General features: G+C 40.1%; 3 protein-coding genes across 3 annotated transcripts in view; 2 read left to right on the top strand and 1 right to left on the bottom strand.

The window, feature by feature from the left end:
• Window positions 1–17,704, top strand: part of LOC116259549 (uncharacterized) — a 95,643-nt gene that overhangs the window by 43,114 nt on the left and 34,825 nt on the right. The gene's annotated exons all lie outside the window — the stretch shown is intronic.
• On the top strand, window positions 1,135–5,152 carry LOC116263995 (LRR receptor-like serine/threonine-protein kinase FEI 2). Its single transcript, XM_031643870.2, has 13 exons — window positions 1,135–1,412; window positions 1,521–1,656; window positions 1,748–1,819; window positions 1,903–1,974; window positions 2,110–2,181; window positions 2,361–2,432; window positions 2,513–2,584; window positions 2,925–3,031; window positions 3,117–3,296; window positions 3,379–3,711; window positions 3,832–4,086; window positions 4,330–4,463; window positions 4,550–5,152. The coding sequence occupies exons 1-13, from the start codon at window positions 1,331–1,333 to the stop codon at window positions 4,769–4,771; spliced, it is 1,809 nt and encodes a 602-aa protein (XP_031499730.1). The 5' UTR covers window positions 1,135–1,330; the 3' UTR covers window positions 4,772–5,152.
• On the bottom strand, window positions 5,799–10,068 carry LOC116252207 (protein PTST homolog 2, chloroplastic-like). The gene is made up of 8 exons (XM_031626331.2): window positions 8,986–10,068; window positions 8,701–8,893; window positions 7,769–7,958; window positions 7,477–7,637; window positions 6,825–6,970; window positions 6,592–6,739; window positions 6,248–6,316; window positions 5,799–6,158 (listed from the first exon to the last, which is right to left on the bottom strand). Exons 1-8 carry the CDS (start codon window positions 9,477–9,479, stop codon window positions 6,063–6,065), a joined length of 1,497 nt encoding a protein of 498 aa, XP_031482191.1. The 5' UTR covers window positions 9,480–10,068; the 3' UTR covers window positions 5,799–6,062.

Below are 17,704 nucleotides of genomic sequence, written 5' to 3'. Positions count from 1 at the left end.
AAATAATTAAGCATTTGTTTGAGCTCAACTCCTACAAACTTAGTAATAACTACAATTAAATTTGTCTTGCATATAACACGATAATTGAACCAAATAATTTGAGCATCTGGCCAGCAAGTAATTACTACAAATTTTGTTGTATTCAACTATATATATATATATATATATATATATATATATATATATATATTAAAGTTTTTGTTGACGAAATAAGAACACAGTGAATTTTAGTAAGCGGCAACTGGAGCTACGCTACTAAACGTCAAACGAGAGGCAATGGAGCCAGAGGGACGGAAGGGATCGCGCTGAGTTGCAGCACGTGCTTCCTCTATCAAACTAGCAGAGGAGGACAGGGAACGATTCTTTTTCTCATTTGAAAAATTATATTTAAAAAAAATTCTTTTTTGTGAAAAGAAGCACGAGTTTTGATGGAATGACAAAAGCATGCTCCCCGTTTTGATTTCATCGCATATGCTACCTAAGAAACGAGGGTTAAATGAAAGAAACCAAAGCTTAAGTATGTTTCTCATTATTCAATCAAAACTTCTGCAATCACAGCACCGGTTTGCCACCAATATTATAAACATCCGAGGGTTTCTTTCTTCTCGTACCATTTACCTTCTATCAAATTAATTAGTTCATTAATTAATGCATTATCTATACACACTTTTTTTTGAATTTTAATTTAAAGTCAATCCTGATCCACGCCGATTCTTTAGATCACATTGTCATGTCTCAACTTATATCATCAACTCAAGTGCTCCTCATTCAAAAATCCTGGCTCCGCCATTGTCTTGGTTTTGTTTGAAAAGAAGAAAAGCAAGGACAACATTAGCAAACTTAAATTTCATTGGAACATGACTTAAAACTCCTATGCTTCGATTTGGCAGTTGCCAGGAAGGGTGAGGTTAGCATCCAAAAAAAAAAAATTGCATGCTTAATTTCCGATATTATGTAAAACCATGATGCTTTAATGAAAAAATTTGTAGAAAGTGATCGTGATTTTTTTATTGGTGTTGGTGTTTGAATTCGTTTCCCGCCCGCAAGGTTCGTACAACGGCTAGTTGCTGCAGCAACCCAGATTTCGATGGGCAGTCAGCAGACTCGGCGCTAAAGAAATACAGTGACAATTAATACAGACAAGTCACGTTGGACGACTCCCCATTCCACACCAAATCACCAACTTCAAACTCACAGGCTTTCTCCTTCTCATTCACTCTTCGATCTTTCTCAAGACAAAACTGGTTTCCCAATACAAATCCGCAACCCTTTTCTCTTTGTCCTGTTCCTTTGTAGCCCATCTCCTCCTGTCCGTTTCGCTTCTCCAAAGATGAGAATGGAAATCTGGGTCTTGTTGAGCATGGTCGCAGCAACTGGGTGGTTTAGATCTGTTGCTTCTCTCACGCCAGACGGTAAGCTCAACTCCCCATGTCATCTCCCTTCTCCAAACTCTGTTTTTCTGCTTTTCTTTTTCTTCCCCATTCGACTAAGATTGAAATTTTTTGAATGTTTGGGGTCAGGTGAAGCACTGCTTGAAGTGAAGATGCAACTCAATGATAGCCAACAAGTTCTCAGTGACTGGAGAAGCTCGGACAGCACGCCATGCAACTGGATTGGGATTAACTGTGACCCCCATGATCTTAGAGTTACCTCTATGTGGGAAAACTCATGATGTTCATTTTTCACTTGTTTGAGTTAGTTTCTGTAAGTTTTTAACCAGTCCGACCTTGTTTGCTATCCACTTTAGAATTTTACCCTACCGACATCTTGCTGGAACGATACATCCGAACATTGGGAAGCTCACCAGACTTCAGAGACTGTAAGCCATACGTATATTTTCTCCCTTTGTCCACATTTACGGTGCTAGGAAGTTTACGATTGTTTGTTTTCTCCTGCATTCAGGGCATTTCATGGGAACAGCTTGCACGGCTCAATTCCTCCTGAGATGAGTAACTTAACTGCTCTCAGAGCATTGTAAGTGGAGAATCTAAGTTGTCGTTTTCATGTCTTGATTTGTTTCATAATAATTTCATGTCGTTCACTTCTCCTGCAACTGGGGTGCCTTTGACAGCTTGTGGGTAGTTAATTAAATCGGTCATTTTCACTCAGGTATTTGAGAGATAATCGCCTTGAAGGAGAGATACCAGAGGAGCTGGGCCAGTTGCCTCAACTCTTGATCTTGTAAAGTCATGGCCAACCTAATTAAATTGTTATCTCTGTTCTTGTTATCATTGTTATATTATTTGCAGTTTTGCACGGGAACCAACACTTGCCGTGATTCTCAATTTTTTTTTTACAAAGACCTGTATTGATTCACCTTTTGAAGAACCAAAATTTGATGCTGGTAATTTTTTTTGCAGGGATCTTTCTAGCAATCTTCTCAACGGGTCGATACCTCCTTCTTTGGGCCATCTAGCAAGATTGCAACTCCTGTAAGTTGGTTAAGCTTCCTGCTGCTCCTTGTATCTGTTGGTTCAGCACAAAGCTGTATCTCATGGACAACATTTTACAGAAATCTATCAAATAACTTTTTGTCCGGAGAGATCCCCAAAAATGGTGCATTGGGAGCATTCAGTAACTACTCGTAAGTCGGATCCTCCTCCATCTTTTTACTCCCTGTCATCAGGTTCATTTTGTTTCCTCAACATGAACAATCAATAGTTCAATTTAGCAAATTCTCAATGAAGAAAAATACCAAAGAATGTGGCAACTAGAGCGACCTGATGCCTAGATGAGAGGCCATTTTCTAGCTATATATCTAGAGACCCATAGCCAGTTTATACATTTTAGTAGTATGTTGTGACTCTGATATCATAAAATCAAATGCCAAAATTATGTTTCGGTGCTGTGCTTTTTTGTGATAAATTGTAAAGTTTCCACATGAGGAAACAAATGAAATGATTACTTATTGGTTACGAATGCAGGTTTTTCGGCAATTCTGACTTATGTGGCCATCAAATTGGAAAGCTATGTAGAAATGCAAAGGGATTTCCTGCTGTACTTCCGGTTGAGGTGAACGACACTGAAACAGGCAAGCTAAGAGTTAAAATCAGTTGGATGTTTTCTAAAATACACTATAATCCAATGTTCTAGGGCTGAGCATTTTCATTCTGCAGAGGTCACTCCACCAAGAAGGACGTCACAGAGCTTGTACATTCTTCTCATAGGAGGCACGTCAGCTGTAGGTCTTGCCTTGCTGTTACTTCTTGGGCTTCTTTGGGCATGCTTGTCATCCAAATATGGTAGATTCAGTAAAACATACTCGAAAGTTCACAAGCAGATTGAACCAGATTCAGGCAAGTTATAATATCTGTATTTGCACTTGGGGATCTATGTTTATTTCATTTACATATATGTGCCTTCTCGTTTCTCCTGCAGGTGCTAAGCTTGTCATTTTTCGTGGTGACTTACCGTATCCCCCACATGATATCGTCAGAAGGATTGAGCTACTCGATGAAACTGATGTTATCGGAGTAGGAGGTTTTGGGACAGCGTACAAGCTCGTGATGGAAGACAATTGTGCTTTTGCCGTGAAGCGAATAGATCGAAATCGTGAGGGAAGTGATCAGAAATTCGAGAGAGAACTTGAAAATTTGGGTAGCCTCAAACACATGAATCTGGTTAGTTTGAGAGGCTATTGTATCTTCCCTTCTGCTAAGCTTCTCATATATGATTATATGATCCGAGGAAGCTTAGATACCTGGCTCCATGGTAAGTCGCCTGCTACTTTGTTGATTCATGGCCATAAGATTAGTAGTGCCATCAAATTATATATTATGCTTGTTCTATGTAGGAGCCACCTAGTCATACTGATGCATGTTGTGTATACAGAGTACACCGAGGCAGACCCAGTTTTGAACTGGAATGCACGGCTGAGAATAGCTCTTGGTTCAGCAAGAGGGCTTGCATACCTTCACCATGACTGCTCTCCAGCAATTGTGCACAGGGACATAAAAGCAAGCAACATTCTGCTAGATGAGAACCTGGAACCTCACGTATCTGACTTTGGTCTTGCTAAGCTTCTGGTAGACAGTGAAACCCAAGTAACCACTGTTGTTGCTGGTACTTTTGGTTATCTCGCACCAGGTATATTACTTTCTCTTTCAAATGACCTGGATACATGAGCTCATAGCATGCGGAATAGAACTTTCCTCTTAGTTTGTCTTTTCTTTGATATACACCTTCTGTACATATCTTGGTCAAAAGTTTATTAGGCTCAGGCACCTAGTATCTTCTTCATCAGATTTTGTTACTTTAAGCATTTAAGAAAGAAACCTTCTTATCAACGAACTTCTATATGTCTGAGCTCAATGGTCTTTAACATTGCAGAGTATCTGCACAGTGGTCGGGCAACTGAGAAATCTGATGTTTTTAGCTTCGGTGTGCTCTTACTGGAACTCGTGAGTGGGAAGAGACCAACGGATCCGGAATTTGTCAGGAAAGGCTTAAACATTGTTGGTTGGGTATGATATCAAAAATATTATATTCCACATTGTTAATTTTTTTCTGTCTCCTGTTTAATATTACTTCCTTTTCAACCTGCTTGCAGCTGAATACCTTGATGAGGGAAAACAGACTGGAAGAGATAGTCGACAAGGCATGCACCTGCATCATTCCGGAAACCGTGGTAGCTGTTCTTGAGATAGCAGTGAAGTGCACTGAAGCAAATCCAGATGATCGCCCTTCTATGAACGTGGTCCTGCAAATGCTTGAAGAAGGGATCATGTCGCCATGTCCAAGTGAATTCTATGAAACTCACTCAGACTGCTAGTAGAGAAGCGTGCTTTTTATGCAGAGACCTGGCCATGCAACAGTCCATGGCAGTTTCTTGGCAGTCGGAGGGAAGCTTAGATTCGTGTAAATATGGAACAAATATAGTTTGTCAAATCTCCCTTTGACAATGAGTCCCCTCTGTTCTAGAACATAGTCAGGATTCTTGTCAGGAAAATCTTGAATCTTATAATTTAAGCTTTCGGCCTTCCTTTAAAGTATTCGTCATATTCTAAATGTAGAGATTATAAATTGCAAAAATGCAGTACTTCTAAGAGAAGATAGATTTTGGGAACGTTTCTTCAACAGTGCAAAAAAGAAAAAGCTTCGTTTGAACGTTGGTTTTTTAAGATCTTCTGATATTTATGATTATTGCTCGCAAGGTGTGTAAAGGCTGTGAAGTTGAAAGGCCCTGAATCAAGCCATACCTTGCTGTTTTATTGCCTAAGCTTTCTCTTGGTGTTACCCTACAAAGATTAGCACAGTTTACCCCCAATTCAGGAAAGGAAAAAGTTCCATCTGTTGCTCATCAGTCATCACCCAAGCTGACAAAGTAGGTGCATAACTTGAAGACAATATGAAGACCATATGTACCCAATGAGCTCTGGTACTTCCAAATGAGTTCACGCCTAGGCGTCCCTTACGTTCAAATGAAAAAAACAGCAACTTGAACAATGTAAAGAAATTCGGTTCAAAAGAATCCCTTAATAGTCCAGCCATTTGTCCCACCAGCTATAAATTCGTTCGACAGTAATGACACTTAGATGATTTTTAACATGAGTTTGGTCTGATTAGTTACTTTAAATTACATTAAACAGGTTCGTTTTTTACTGAAATTGAGACGAGCTGAGAAAGTCGGGAACACCCCAATCATTCTCTTGTTTCCATTGAGTAAAAAAAAAAAAATTGCTCTTTTCCTAAATTTCTCTCATAAAAAAAAAAATTCTCCGATGCAACTCTGCGAGGGTCGAGGATGTCTTCATTTTTCACATCGTTTTAGCAACAAAAACCTGGAACAAATCATTTTGTGTCATGAAATTTCAAAAATTTACAAACGTAGCCCTGATTGTGGTAAACAAAACCCAGCTCAATTTTCAAAATTCTTTTAACCTACTATACAATGCCATCTGTTTCCAAAGAAAAAAAAAATACGAACATGTTTTAGTTACTCCACCATGGACGGGCTCTCTTTCTTTCTAACCTTTCACTGCACTGTGAGAGAGAGAGAGAGAGAGAGAGATTTTACAATAATAAAGATATTCATAGGAAATGGACAAGAAGGTTTCACTAATTCAAGAAACGACAAGTAGGTTATTTTCATGCCCATTGTTGCTCAAAACAGTGCGAAGTGGATCAATTCTCCACATACCATCAACAATGAACTTTATCTGCAACGCAAATTTCTCACAGTTCAGAAGAGCAGACAAAAGTGGCACGAGGTTTCAGGCCTACCATGAAATTGAGATGCTTCACTGACCTCATACCGGCCGGGGTATAACTTCAGGTTCAGCACAAACACACCCGAACTTGTTCTCTCCATTCTCCTCTGCAAATTTGAAGCAGTGCCAAAGAGTTGTTCAGAAAAGACATAATTATGGTTTCAACAGAAACCAAGCGGACTTCTCTAATGTGTATATGAGAGTAATTCATAAACATAGCATGTACAAACATAAAAAGCATGTGAAGCTTGCCAGTTCTTGAGGTTAACACAAACTTCATGACAGAGAAACAATGTGTGCGTGTCTATGCACCCGTCTTCTTTTATTTTTAAAGAACAAACAAATACAATCAGAAAAGAGTCAAAAAATAGAAAGTGAAAACCTGGCTTGTCCATCCATCAAATGATCCAACTAACAAAACATCATCGCCTGAATTAGACCAGACTATGGAGGTTGTCCTCAGAAGACTTAGAAGGCATTGACCCTCTTCAATCTCGCTTCGCTTTTCTTCTGCTACTTTCTGCGCTTCCCTGTTTTGTGGAAGAAAAACGCCAGTTATCTTCAGAAATAGATGAGCAATATGTTAGATACAAGTATCTAGGTTGGAGGAAATACATAATCTTGAGCGCCATCTTGCCTTCTAGGATTGATAGCTTAGCACGAGTAGCTCGCAATTTAGCATGAGATTTCATAATTTCGTTTTCCTGGAACTCCCAAGCTTCACAAAGATCATGCAATTTCTCCAAGGAATTTCTGCATTTCTAGACATGCAGAACATTTGATATTTTAAAAGTAGCTTCTTACACAGTAACTTAAAAAAATCGCATACATCTCAAGAAACGTTATGGATACTCTTATTACACCACGGCAATTAGTCTATTGCTCATAAATCAGAAACTTTACAAGCTATAAAATGTTTTTCTAGTTTAAGTACATGAGTGCTAGTACTGGAAGTGACAGACTACTCGGTACGCCAAACACTTGAACTTCACCTCTGCTTGCCATTCTCATGGTTGCAACAACGGTCAGCTGATTCCAAATCGTAAAAGCATCAAATGAGGAAATGACATAAAACCTTGATTTCTTTTGCAATAAAGAGGGAGGCGAAGCTCTCCCAGCATACACTTCAATGGACGTAAAACCTTGATGACCTCCAAAATTACATCTCAGAAACACAGGGGAAGTGCCACTCAGACCACAAGTCATAACTACATGCCCTAATGATGCACAGTTTGCAGAAGATTCAAAGAAAATCGCATTTACAAACCTCGCTCCAATTAGGTGCATCTTCTCCAGACCTTACTAAGTGAACCATTGCCGATAACTCTGATTCCAATTTCTCAATACGCGAATGCATGCACTCTTGGTAACTCTCACGGTATCTTTTTTTACCATCCATGTCCCACTCTTCTTTGCAGTATATTGCATCTACAGTGGAATACAAAGAACTTTTTGCATTCAGGAATCCATTAACTGTACATTATGAAATTATTATAAAATTTCTCCCTAAACCAAAACAATCAACTGAAATGCAATGGCTCTCCAGACAAATTAAGTACCTTCAAAATCAGTTTTCAAATAATCATCTTTTTCGGAGGTTTGTATTTCCGATGCTTGATGAGGATTGGAACTATTATGTTCTCTAGTAAAAGACAATTCAGTGCAGCATTGCTCCCCAGAGCGATCCAGAAAGATATTAGTCATTTGGGATGGAAAAGATAATGCTCCTTCAGCGGTGCTCATTGCTTCCTTTTAGGTAATGGAGACAGAACAATTAGTCCCAGAGATATATACAACCTAAAACACATTATGAAACGCCTTTGGGGACAATCCGGCTAGGACATGAACTATTGGAAAGGAATCCTTATAACAAACAATTGCAAGTCAGTAAAGGAATTTCTCCCAGAAATAATTACACTTCTTGCATAGATATCAGACAGTTTGGGTCCTTAGAAACAGAAAGACTTGATCAAAGAACACAAAATGTCAACACTGAGACATTTAGTGGTCAATAAGTTTGGGGCCCTTTGGATTTTTCACCAGTTTATAAATTTCCTCAGGAAATAGTATAAACTAAGCAGGTTATTCATGCATAACATTGAAAAGTTCTTAAATCTTTTGGGTTTCAATAGAAGAAGAAACAACACGGTTGAAACTTGGAAAAGCCGACCATCGAGCAAAACCATTGTAGCCAAGTCCCTGTTATAAAAAAGAATCACAACCCGCAGCTCCTTTAAAGGACCTTGGAAGGCACTAGGAAAGTGGCCGTATCAATCAACTTTATCGCCATTTGGAGATATCAAGCACCATACTGGTAAAGATACAGAAAATACAGCAAAAGCTACATGATTGCAAGCCTTTGTTCACATGTGAAGGTCAAGATTTTCCTGTAGAGATCTCAACAGGTAACTTAATAACTCAATGGTGCCATTACAAGATAAACCGCAGGAGATCTTTAAATTTCAAGTGAGACTTTCTGTAGTTCACTTACCGACGGCCTGCGCAGTTGGCCACCATACATCTTTGTCAGGTTACCCCAAGAATATCTTGTCTGCTCCATTGTTCTCTCTCTCTCTAGTCTAGTTTCATCTCTCTTTCGAGATTCCAGTGGGTAGAAAGCTGCTCTTTCTTTCTCCAACCGGTTCAATATACCTTCAATCCCCTCACTACTATGCTCTGCTTCTCTGTCACAGACATACTCGTTAAACCCATTATTTCATCAAAGTTTAGAGCTAAAGGACACCAATCGGTTGTCAATAACTACCGGAAAACTTACGTTAATCTACCCAAAGAAGAAGACTTCGACACAACCGAAGATGAATACGAGGCCAATGAATAAGAGGGTAAGCCGTCAACCGAATTCCGCAGTGCATACCCACTTCCTGTCCCAGTCTCCAGATGCACATTCCGTTCTTCCTCCTCCACCCAACCAGCCGAAAGCCAGCCATCTTCGGCCAGAATGGCGTTCACCAAATCTACCCGCCCGGCTGCCATCAACTCTTCCTTGGTGGGAAACGAGTCGGGCTTCTCCGAGTTCTGCATAAATTCGAAAATTTCGTTTTCGAGATCGAAATCTCCGAGGACCTTTGACTCCCTGGATACAGCACCATTGCCCACCGTCAGCCCGAGTCCCGTACTGTTCAGTGCAGGCAGAAAGGAGACATGGGTAGGCCGTTTTCTGCAAGGAAAGGGTATCAAGAAGGTAGAATGACACTTGAAGGACGAGGAAGAGCCGATGTAGAGGGTAAGATGGCATTGGTGAAACGCCATGAATGAAGATTAAACCCCTCAGGAAAAGCAAAAGGAGTCATGTGGAGGTCGCCTCACCAAAGGTGATCGGTCTGGATTTCCCCCCATAATGAGAGAGAATTTCTTCCGTGGAAGCAAAGAACATAGATTAGTCTGGAAAGTGTGAAGGCCTGCATCTTTGCCCAAAAAAGTGAAGTAGAGTCAGCGTTACTGCTGGTTCAGTTGCAGAGAGAGTACCTCAGGAAATGAATGGAGAGGGAATGGACACCCACTAAAACAGATTTGAACAAAGCAACTGTAGCATAAAAGGGAAGTCGGTGCTGGCGGTTTTTTGTGTTGTTCTTCCATGGAAATTGCATTGATGGCCGCCTTGCGTTTTTTTTCAAGGGAAGGGAGGGGACGGAGACCGTGAGAATGTCAGAGGGCTTTGTAATTACGCTTACTAAACTCAGTCTAAAGTAGTCCGGCCTACCTGAGAGAATGAATGCCGACTAGTGACTGTCGTGGATCTAAAAAAGACGATTGTTGTCTATCGGCTCAACTTGCAGAACGTTCACATGGTTGAAGTTGGTTACAACTTCATCGCAACTAATATGCATTTTCGAGAAGTCGAACAAAAGTGTTTGAAGGGGAAACTTACTGGAGTCATCAAGACTAACAAAAAGGTGATACCATAACAAATGGGAACATGGAAATTCCATTGGCTTTAATTAAACAATGCACTAGAAGTTCCGACTTCCAACAATCCATTGAACCCCTGAGGTTTATATCACAGACCAGATCCACTGGACAATGTAATCTTGCATATTAACAGTTATCCATTTCCACACACCCCACAGTCCCTCAGTTGGAAGATGGTGGCACCATAGAGTTGTATAGGGATGAGGAATCAATTGTGGGTGTTCGGGATAAAAGTGGAGGCAATCATCCCTGTGAGCAATCATCTTCGTAGGAAGCTAATGACAAGCGGTAAGATCAGCAATCTCATAAATCTCAGGTTAAAAAACTCCATGTTTATGTTGGTACATTTTGAATTGCTCAGTACCAACTGAGAGAAACAAGAGAAAGTGACGCCAATAGACAACCAGCACTGTGATATGATTTTTGGCAAAGATAGTGGTAGTCTATGGATGACAACTTCAGGTGTCGCTTTCTGGTCACTTACATTGGAAGGGTGGAACAAGAAATAAAGTGGTCTTCCTCCTTATGGCAGAGCACTTAATTAATTTAGCCACATGCCATGGTTTGTGCTTGACCTATTTATATTCAAATAATCTGTTAATAGATAATAGTTTCTAGTTGAAGAGATTTTAATTTTCATGAGCAACTTGACCTTGTTATCATACCTTCAGAATAATCTTTTAATTATTTTCACATTTTTATATTTATTATATTCTTTTGACTGTTATTTAGTTAATATAAAAGACCTTTATGCTTATCCAGGGTTAAAAAATTCTGGCGGAGCTGTTAAGGTTGTGCAGAAACGGATCTTGCCTTTAATCTCGGGACAATTTTTGACGAAAATATGAAGAGGTAGAAGTGGCACTGAGTATAGGATCTAAAAACGTTTTTTCAGATCAATAAGGTGCATCTACTCTACTTGAAAATTAGATTTTCATGCATCTCTCTCTCTCTCTCTCTCCCCCCAGTTTCCTTAAATGTCAATTTTTTTTACAACAAAATGCACTGTCCCTAAAGTTGGGGCTACTTGGCCTAAACGTTGGTGCAACAACCAAGAAGACTACATGGTGCATTAGTCCTCACCAAAACACCACAAATCAACGAAGTGGATGATTCTAATGCGTCAGCCATTTGATAAGCTGCCATGTTTGTGTAAGCACGAGATCATCAGTTGTAGCTCTTAGATTATTTGTAAATATCTTACACGAAGATACGGAGCAGTACTTGACGTAATAAAGAGAAGAGAAGCCATTGGCCCATTAATAAAGAGATGGAGAGGATTGGTCGTTATCAATATAATTACTTTCTTTTACCTGTGATACGGTTGCTTTAGTGGCTGTTCTTCGCGCATCCATGGCGTCTAGGATAGTAGAAGAGAATCAAGATGAAGTTGGAGTGGGAGAAGATGTGCCTGTCAGAAAGCAATAGTGGATGGAATTCTATGCCCTTCATCATAGGTGCTCTCTCTCTCTCTCTATCTCTCTCTCAATATATGTAATATCCTTTTAGTTTCTCCGTCTTCTGCAATTTATTTTCAAAATCAACGTTTGCTTTCATATTGTTAACAATATATAAGATTGTGGTTCACAACCTAACAGTCACTTTATTTGACTGTGGTCAACTTTTCATAATATATCAATTTGAAAACCTTAGTTGCTAAAAATTATATGCTTATAAAGTCCCATTTAGATATCCAAAGTAACAAGCTTTTTCTGTGTAATGAATTTGTGGTTTCTGGATCTTATTCGACAGCTAAAATCTTGGGAGTTTTTTTTTTTAATTAAAGTATGCCAGAAAGATATTGATAATTAATACATTTCATTACTGCTATCTTTCTCTCTCCTTCGCTTAAGTATATATGAAATCCAAGGCTCTACACCACGAGTGCCACAACTCAAATTCTGTGAGAGAGAGAATGATGAACAAGGATTTATGCGCTGCTAGTACTGTTAACTCCTCATCCTCAATCTGCTCCACAAAATGACATGATATCGTCTATCTTATGGCACTCATGATCAATTAATTAGGGGTCAACAACGATCGAGCTCGACTGGTTAAAGCACGGCTCGTGAATGAGTTTGAGCCAAGTCATTTGTTTAATGATTGGAGCTCGAGTCGAGCTATTTTTGAGCTCGAGGTTTCATTAGTCGAGCCGAGCTCGAGCTGACTAAACTCAGGCTCGACTCGACTCATGTTCACCCAGAATTGAAATCTTCATAAAAATGTTTTTCCATTAATAAAAGAGAGTCACTAATCCCTGCTCCAGCCGTTCATTAATTGAGCTGCAGGGGACGAGGCATTGGAGAAGCTGGCAACCTAGGGGCTGCTGGCCAACTTCTTGGTGTTCCTACTCACCAAGTTCAACATGGATCTGGTGGTTGCCACCAACGTCGTCAACATCTTCTCGGGGACTACCAACTTCGCCCCCCTCTCCTGGCTGCCTAACTCCCAGACGCATGCTTCGGCCGCTTCCGCACCTTGGCCTTCTCCAGTTTTCCTCCACGCCTTTCTACTGGTACCTCTGATCAAATGAATTATACTACACCATGAGCACGTGCAGAGGAGAGACCCTCTTCTTAAACTTCGAGCTCAAGAACGGCTAATGAGAGAAGGAAATTAATTTGCTAGGAATATGTATATTGGGAGCCAGGTTCTTTCAATAAGTATAGTTTAGTCGAAAGCCGCTTCAATTTCTTTTGGATGAAGCAAGAGATTCTTAACCTTTAAAAGAAAACAAAGAGAGTCGTTCACCTTCCAATTTTAGTTACTTTTTCGTCCTTTTCTTTTGCGCATACAAGTTCATCTAACCTCTTTAGAATGCCAAGAAGCGTGTAGCCTCTAATATTTCACCGTCTAATTAAGGAACCTGAAGTAAACTATCTCTCTCTCTGTCTTTCGTAATAAGCAAGACAGATACAAAGTTATTGACATTTTTCCGTGACAATGACAGGGAATGTTGGTACTCACAGTCACACTAACTGCAGCACTACCGCTGCTAAGGTCACCCGACCCACCAACACAATAACGCCGCCGCCGGCGGCAGCAGCAGCGGTTGCATAGATCCATCTCACCCGCAGCTGGCGCTGCTCTTCCTGGCCTTGGCGCTGCTAATCATCGGTACTGCTGGTGGAATCAGGCCCTGCAGCCTCGGGCCTCCCCTTCAGCGCGGACAAGTTCGATGCAGCCACCGACGAAGGGAGGAAGGCCATCAATAGACTCTTCAACTGATGCTACTTCAGCTTCACTGTCTCCATGATGGTGGTGCTCACGGTCGTGGTGTACGTCCAGGACGGTGTGAGCTGGTCTCTGGGCCTCGCCATCCCCACAGCTTTCATGCTTTTTTCTTTCACTTTCTTCTACCTTGGAACCAAACTTTACGTGATCGTGGAGCCCAGAGGAAGCGTGTTCACGGGCATGTTCCAGGTAATGCCTGCCGCTTTCAGAAAGCGCCATGTTGAGTTCGTGGAGGACGCTGTCTACTTTGCCCCTCAGTCCTCCTCCTCCAATCTCCTGCTGATTGATCGACTCAGGTAAGCCTGTTAACGGGTCCGGTTCAGCCGACTCCCTTTCCAACTTGTTTCAACTCCATTCTACAAGGACCTGTAGGATCTTAAGCTCTTCATACTTGAGTCTTAATGAAACTTTTTCATATTTTGGCATGATGTTTCAGTTTTCTTTTGATTTCGTCACATTTTCTCAAACATTTCCTCAGGTTTCTTCATGGCAGTGGTTCAACAAGGCACATTCTCTGTTCTGCAAGCCCGCAAAATGGACAGACACCTTGGTTCATCAAATTTTCATATCGCTTCAGGATCACTTGTCATTTTCTTCATGCTTGCCCTCAAAATCTGGATCCCGGTGTACGACTGCCTGCTGGTGCGGGCGGCACGGCGAATTACAAAGCAAGAGCAGGGGATAATACTGCTTCAACGAATGGGAGTAGGCCTGTTACTCTCAGTTCTGATAATGTTAGTAGCAGGCATTCAGTGGTATAGGGCAGGTAAGGAATTTCCTGAGCACATGAAGGGTGTTGCTGGTTCCCTCTTCTTCTGCACCATGGCCGGCGCGAGCTACTCAAGTATTGTTCTGGTTAATCTGATGAAGAAAGCTACTGCAAAGAAAGGAAGCAGCAGCTGGATTGAGAATGATATCAATGAAGGAAGAGTAGATTACTTTTACTTGCTAATTATTGTTATGTCGCGCTTTAATTTCGCCTACTTTCTGATTATGTCTAGTTGCGATCACTACAAGGAAAATGGTCATAGAAACAAAGCCAAAGAAGAAGATGAGTATGAGGAAAAAACGATAATGGAGAATTGATATCTTCCTACAGCAGGAGAATGCTAAAATGAACCTGTTGGCACTTATCATGCCTCATGCCTGCATCAGTAGAGCAGACATATGTAAAGATTCATGAAACCATTCTTTAAGTACCCTTCCTCAACTGCTGATCTAGAAAAGGAAAGAGTTAGAGATGCATTCCTTTATGCTAATGAATGGTGATATGCTTATCTTTTTCAAAACAAGTTCAGAGTTAAAACTAGACAGAGCAGTTTTAGGACCCTTCACCTCGAGATTTTTGGCTTTATACAATTTGTAATGAACAAAAAGAGGCACTGTTATCAGAATTGATCTGAATCATTCGATTCGAATCATAACATCCTACAGCCCAACTCTCAACGCCATCAGGAGATTCATGACTGGAGAAATAATCAGGTACAGTGCACCCTGGATGTCATTGTGTATAACAATAGGCAACAACCGAAGGATAAAACTTCCCTTCTTTACTTGAGTCAAGCCCAAACAAAATTTCTAGTTACTGTCAACTCATCTGTTAGATGAGCTGCGCCCACGTCTGAAAGATGGGCAGTCACTATATAGGAGGTTGGACTTAGTGACCTTTATATGATGAATATAGTGAAGAGCTTTTACTTTTGATGCCATCAAAGAGAAACCTGAACTCTCTTTGAAAGAAATGGTAAAACCCATCTGGATATACTGTTCGCACCAAGAGACAAAGTTCTCTTGAAAAAAACACTGGTAAAAATATGTCTATCGTACTTTCTGAGCAGGAGATTAACAACCCACTACCTGGGGATGGACCTGCCTCCTCCTCTCTTCAATTGCTCCTGCCTCTAGGATCATGAGCTGCATCTTGGGTTGGAATAGAATGACCACTTAACACTCATGGGAATAGAACCAGGGACTTGTTTTTTTACAGGCCCTTAACCCAACTAGCCATGCTATACTCCTTGAGGCGAAAGTATGCATGCCTTCAATTCAAATTGTTTATAGGAAAAAAAATAGTCGCAAGATTGGGTCTTGTCCAATTTTCTCATACATGAAATTTAAGGTGTCTTGGGTAGTTTTCTGAACGGGTCCATTTGGTCTTAATATGCATTCAATTGATTGCAAAAATTGTTTCACTGCAGACAACCAAGGCATAACAACGATGTGGCAGTTTCTAGTGGTACATACCATGTCACATGCGCTTGTTCATGCATGTAAATTCAACTTCTCCAATGAGACATGTATGTCATTATGCTATGAGATCATGTGGTATTTCGATTGACTTCTAAAGGATATATGAGGTCTTGTACTCCAAGCCAAACCCTACGAATGTTTTCCTTTGGTGCACATCTGATGGCCTAATGTTTTTTTTTTAAGGATGAAAATTTGATGGCCTGAAGTCATCCAAGGTGTCTTATCTTGAATGCTTGTCATTGTGATGCTAAGGCTCTATGCTAACTGACAAGTAAGCCTGAACTCGAGCTCGGCTCGGCTCGACTCGACTCGACTCTCCATGATTAACACCATTAACAAACACAAAACCTAAGCTCTATGTGCAAGAATCTAGCAAGAGAAAAACAGAAACAAAGAATCATATGTCACAGTAAATTCAATTCCACATCCTAATTTGAGTCAACCAAGGCAACCATGCAGATTCTAGCAAGATAAAGTATGACAAAGAATACGTACGTGTGGGGTGAACAGGAGGGTTAATCTTCACATTCTTTAACTTGCATATAGAACCCACCCCTGTAGAACTGCAACCTAAATTTGATTCAAACAAAGCAACTATGGATTTACTTTATAAAGGATGTGTGATGAACAATACCCATGAGGTAGATGAGAGGAGTGGCTTGTGCAAGGGCACTGCCATTTTCATGCAGTCCCTATCAACTGGATGTTCCACATGATGCACCCAAGCTGAAATTTTTGGACCATATGGCAAGGGTTTCTCTCGTAAGTTTTGAACCAGTGATCTATCAAGCCACATCTACCAGACAATTGCGGGATTTTTGTAGTCATAAAATACCATCACGACATCTCCATTTCATATCGAAATATGCACATCACGAGACCTTTCTAAGATGCAAACCTTTTTTGTCACAGAAAGATATTACTCAACTAAGGGTACTGTTCATTGAATCATGATAGAAACATTGACAACATATTTGACATTGACTAAAAATTTTTTCCCCCATAAAAAAAAATTAGAAACATTCTTGAATGTGTGTCCAGTTGAGCGAGATGGTAATACTATCCTTGATTTTGGTGCTTCTAGGGGAACCCCACTATATTTCAACTTGCATTGATAATTGAATGTGCCGGCAGACAATTTTTTCGCACTGCAGCTTCACAAATGCAGCATAGGGTGAAAGAAATGTTGCTGCTTCAGCTTCGAATTAATCAAACTTGGCTATTTAAATTTAAGGTGAGAAATTAATAAGTCAAAATGACAAAAACACCTTCATTTTTGCTTTGTATTGAATATATTAGTTTGGGAACTCCCTATTTTCCCATGATCTCTTCAAAGTTTGTACCCTTCTAATGATTCCATGACCGTTCTCTTTCATTTCCCAAACGTCGCAATTAAGTAAGAAAAAAATAAACGACCAATTTCATTTTGACTGATCTCTTGGACGCCTAAACCTTTTTGCACTTTCATGCTCCACTGACAAGAATATATTTTGATTATTGAGCCTTAGCTTCCGATCACTAGAAGTAAGCAAAATCCTTTTTAACAATATCACAACCCTATACAGGTGCCTTTCTTATTATTCACAAAACTTAGGTGCATCTTTGAAATATTCAGAAGTAAATCCTTTTGCAAACTTGAGAAAGATTATCATGGTCAGCACAAAGAGCTAACGAATATGGAATAAACGTAGAAATTAAAAAGAGAAAGACACAGAACAATAAAGATATAGAAGCCAAGATAGCAACCTAAGTGCAGCTAATGAATATTATGGATAGAGACGTCTTATTAAATTCTTGTTGTATTATTCGTTGACCTCGTCGTCCAAAGGGCACCTACACTGCCTCTAGCCTTAAAAGGCCGTCTTATGTCTGAAAGCGAGAGAAGAAAAGTGCATATGCGGTAAAAAGAGTATGAGAATTATGCAGGCATTGTTTCTACTTGATCGATTAATACAGTAAAAATGATTGATCAGTAATTCTATGGAAAATTAACATATACTTAACCTGACTCGGAAAGTTGGTTATGCACATGGTAACTTGTGAATCATTTCCTTGTATTTTTTGGCATGTCACATGTACTG

Source organism: Nymphaea colorata, chromosome 1, assembly GCF_008831285.2.
Source record: "Nymphaea colorata isolate Beijing-Zhang1983 chromosome 1, ASM883128v2, whole genome shotgun sequence".
NCBI classification, from domain to species: Eukaryota; Viridiplantae; Streptophyta; class Magnoliopsida; order Nymphaeales; family Nymphaeaceae; genus Nymphaea; species Nymphaea colorata.
This window is presented reverse-complemented; position numbering and strand designations above follow the sequence as displayed.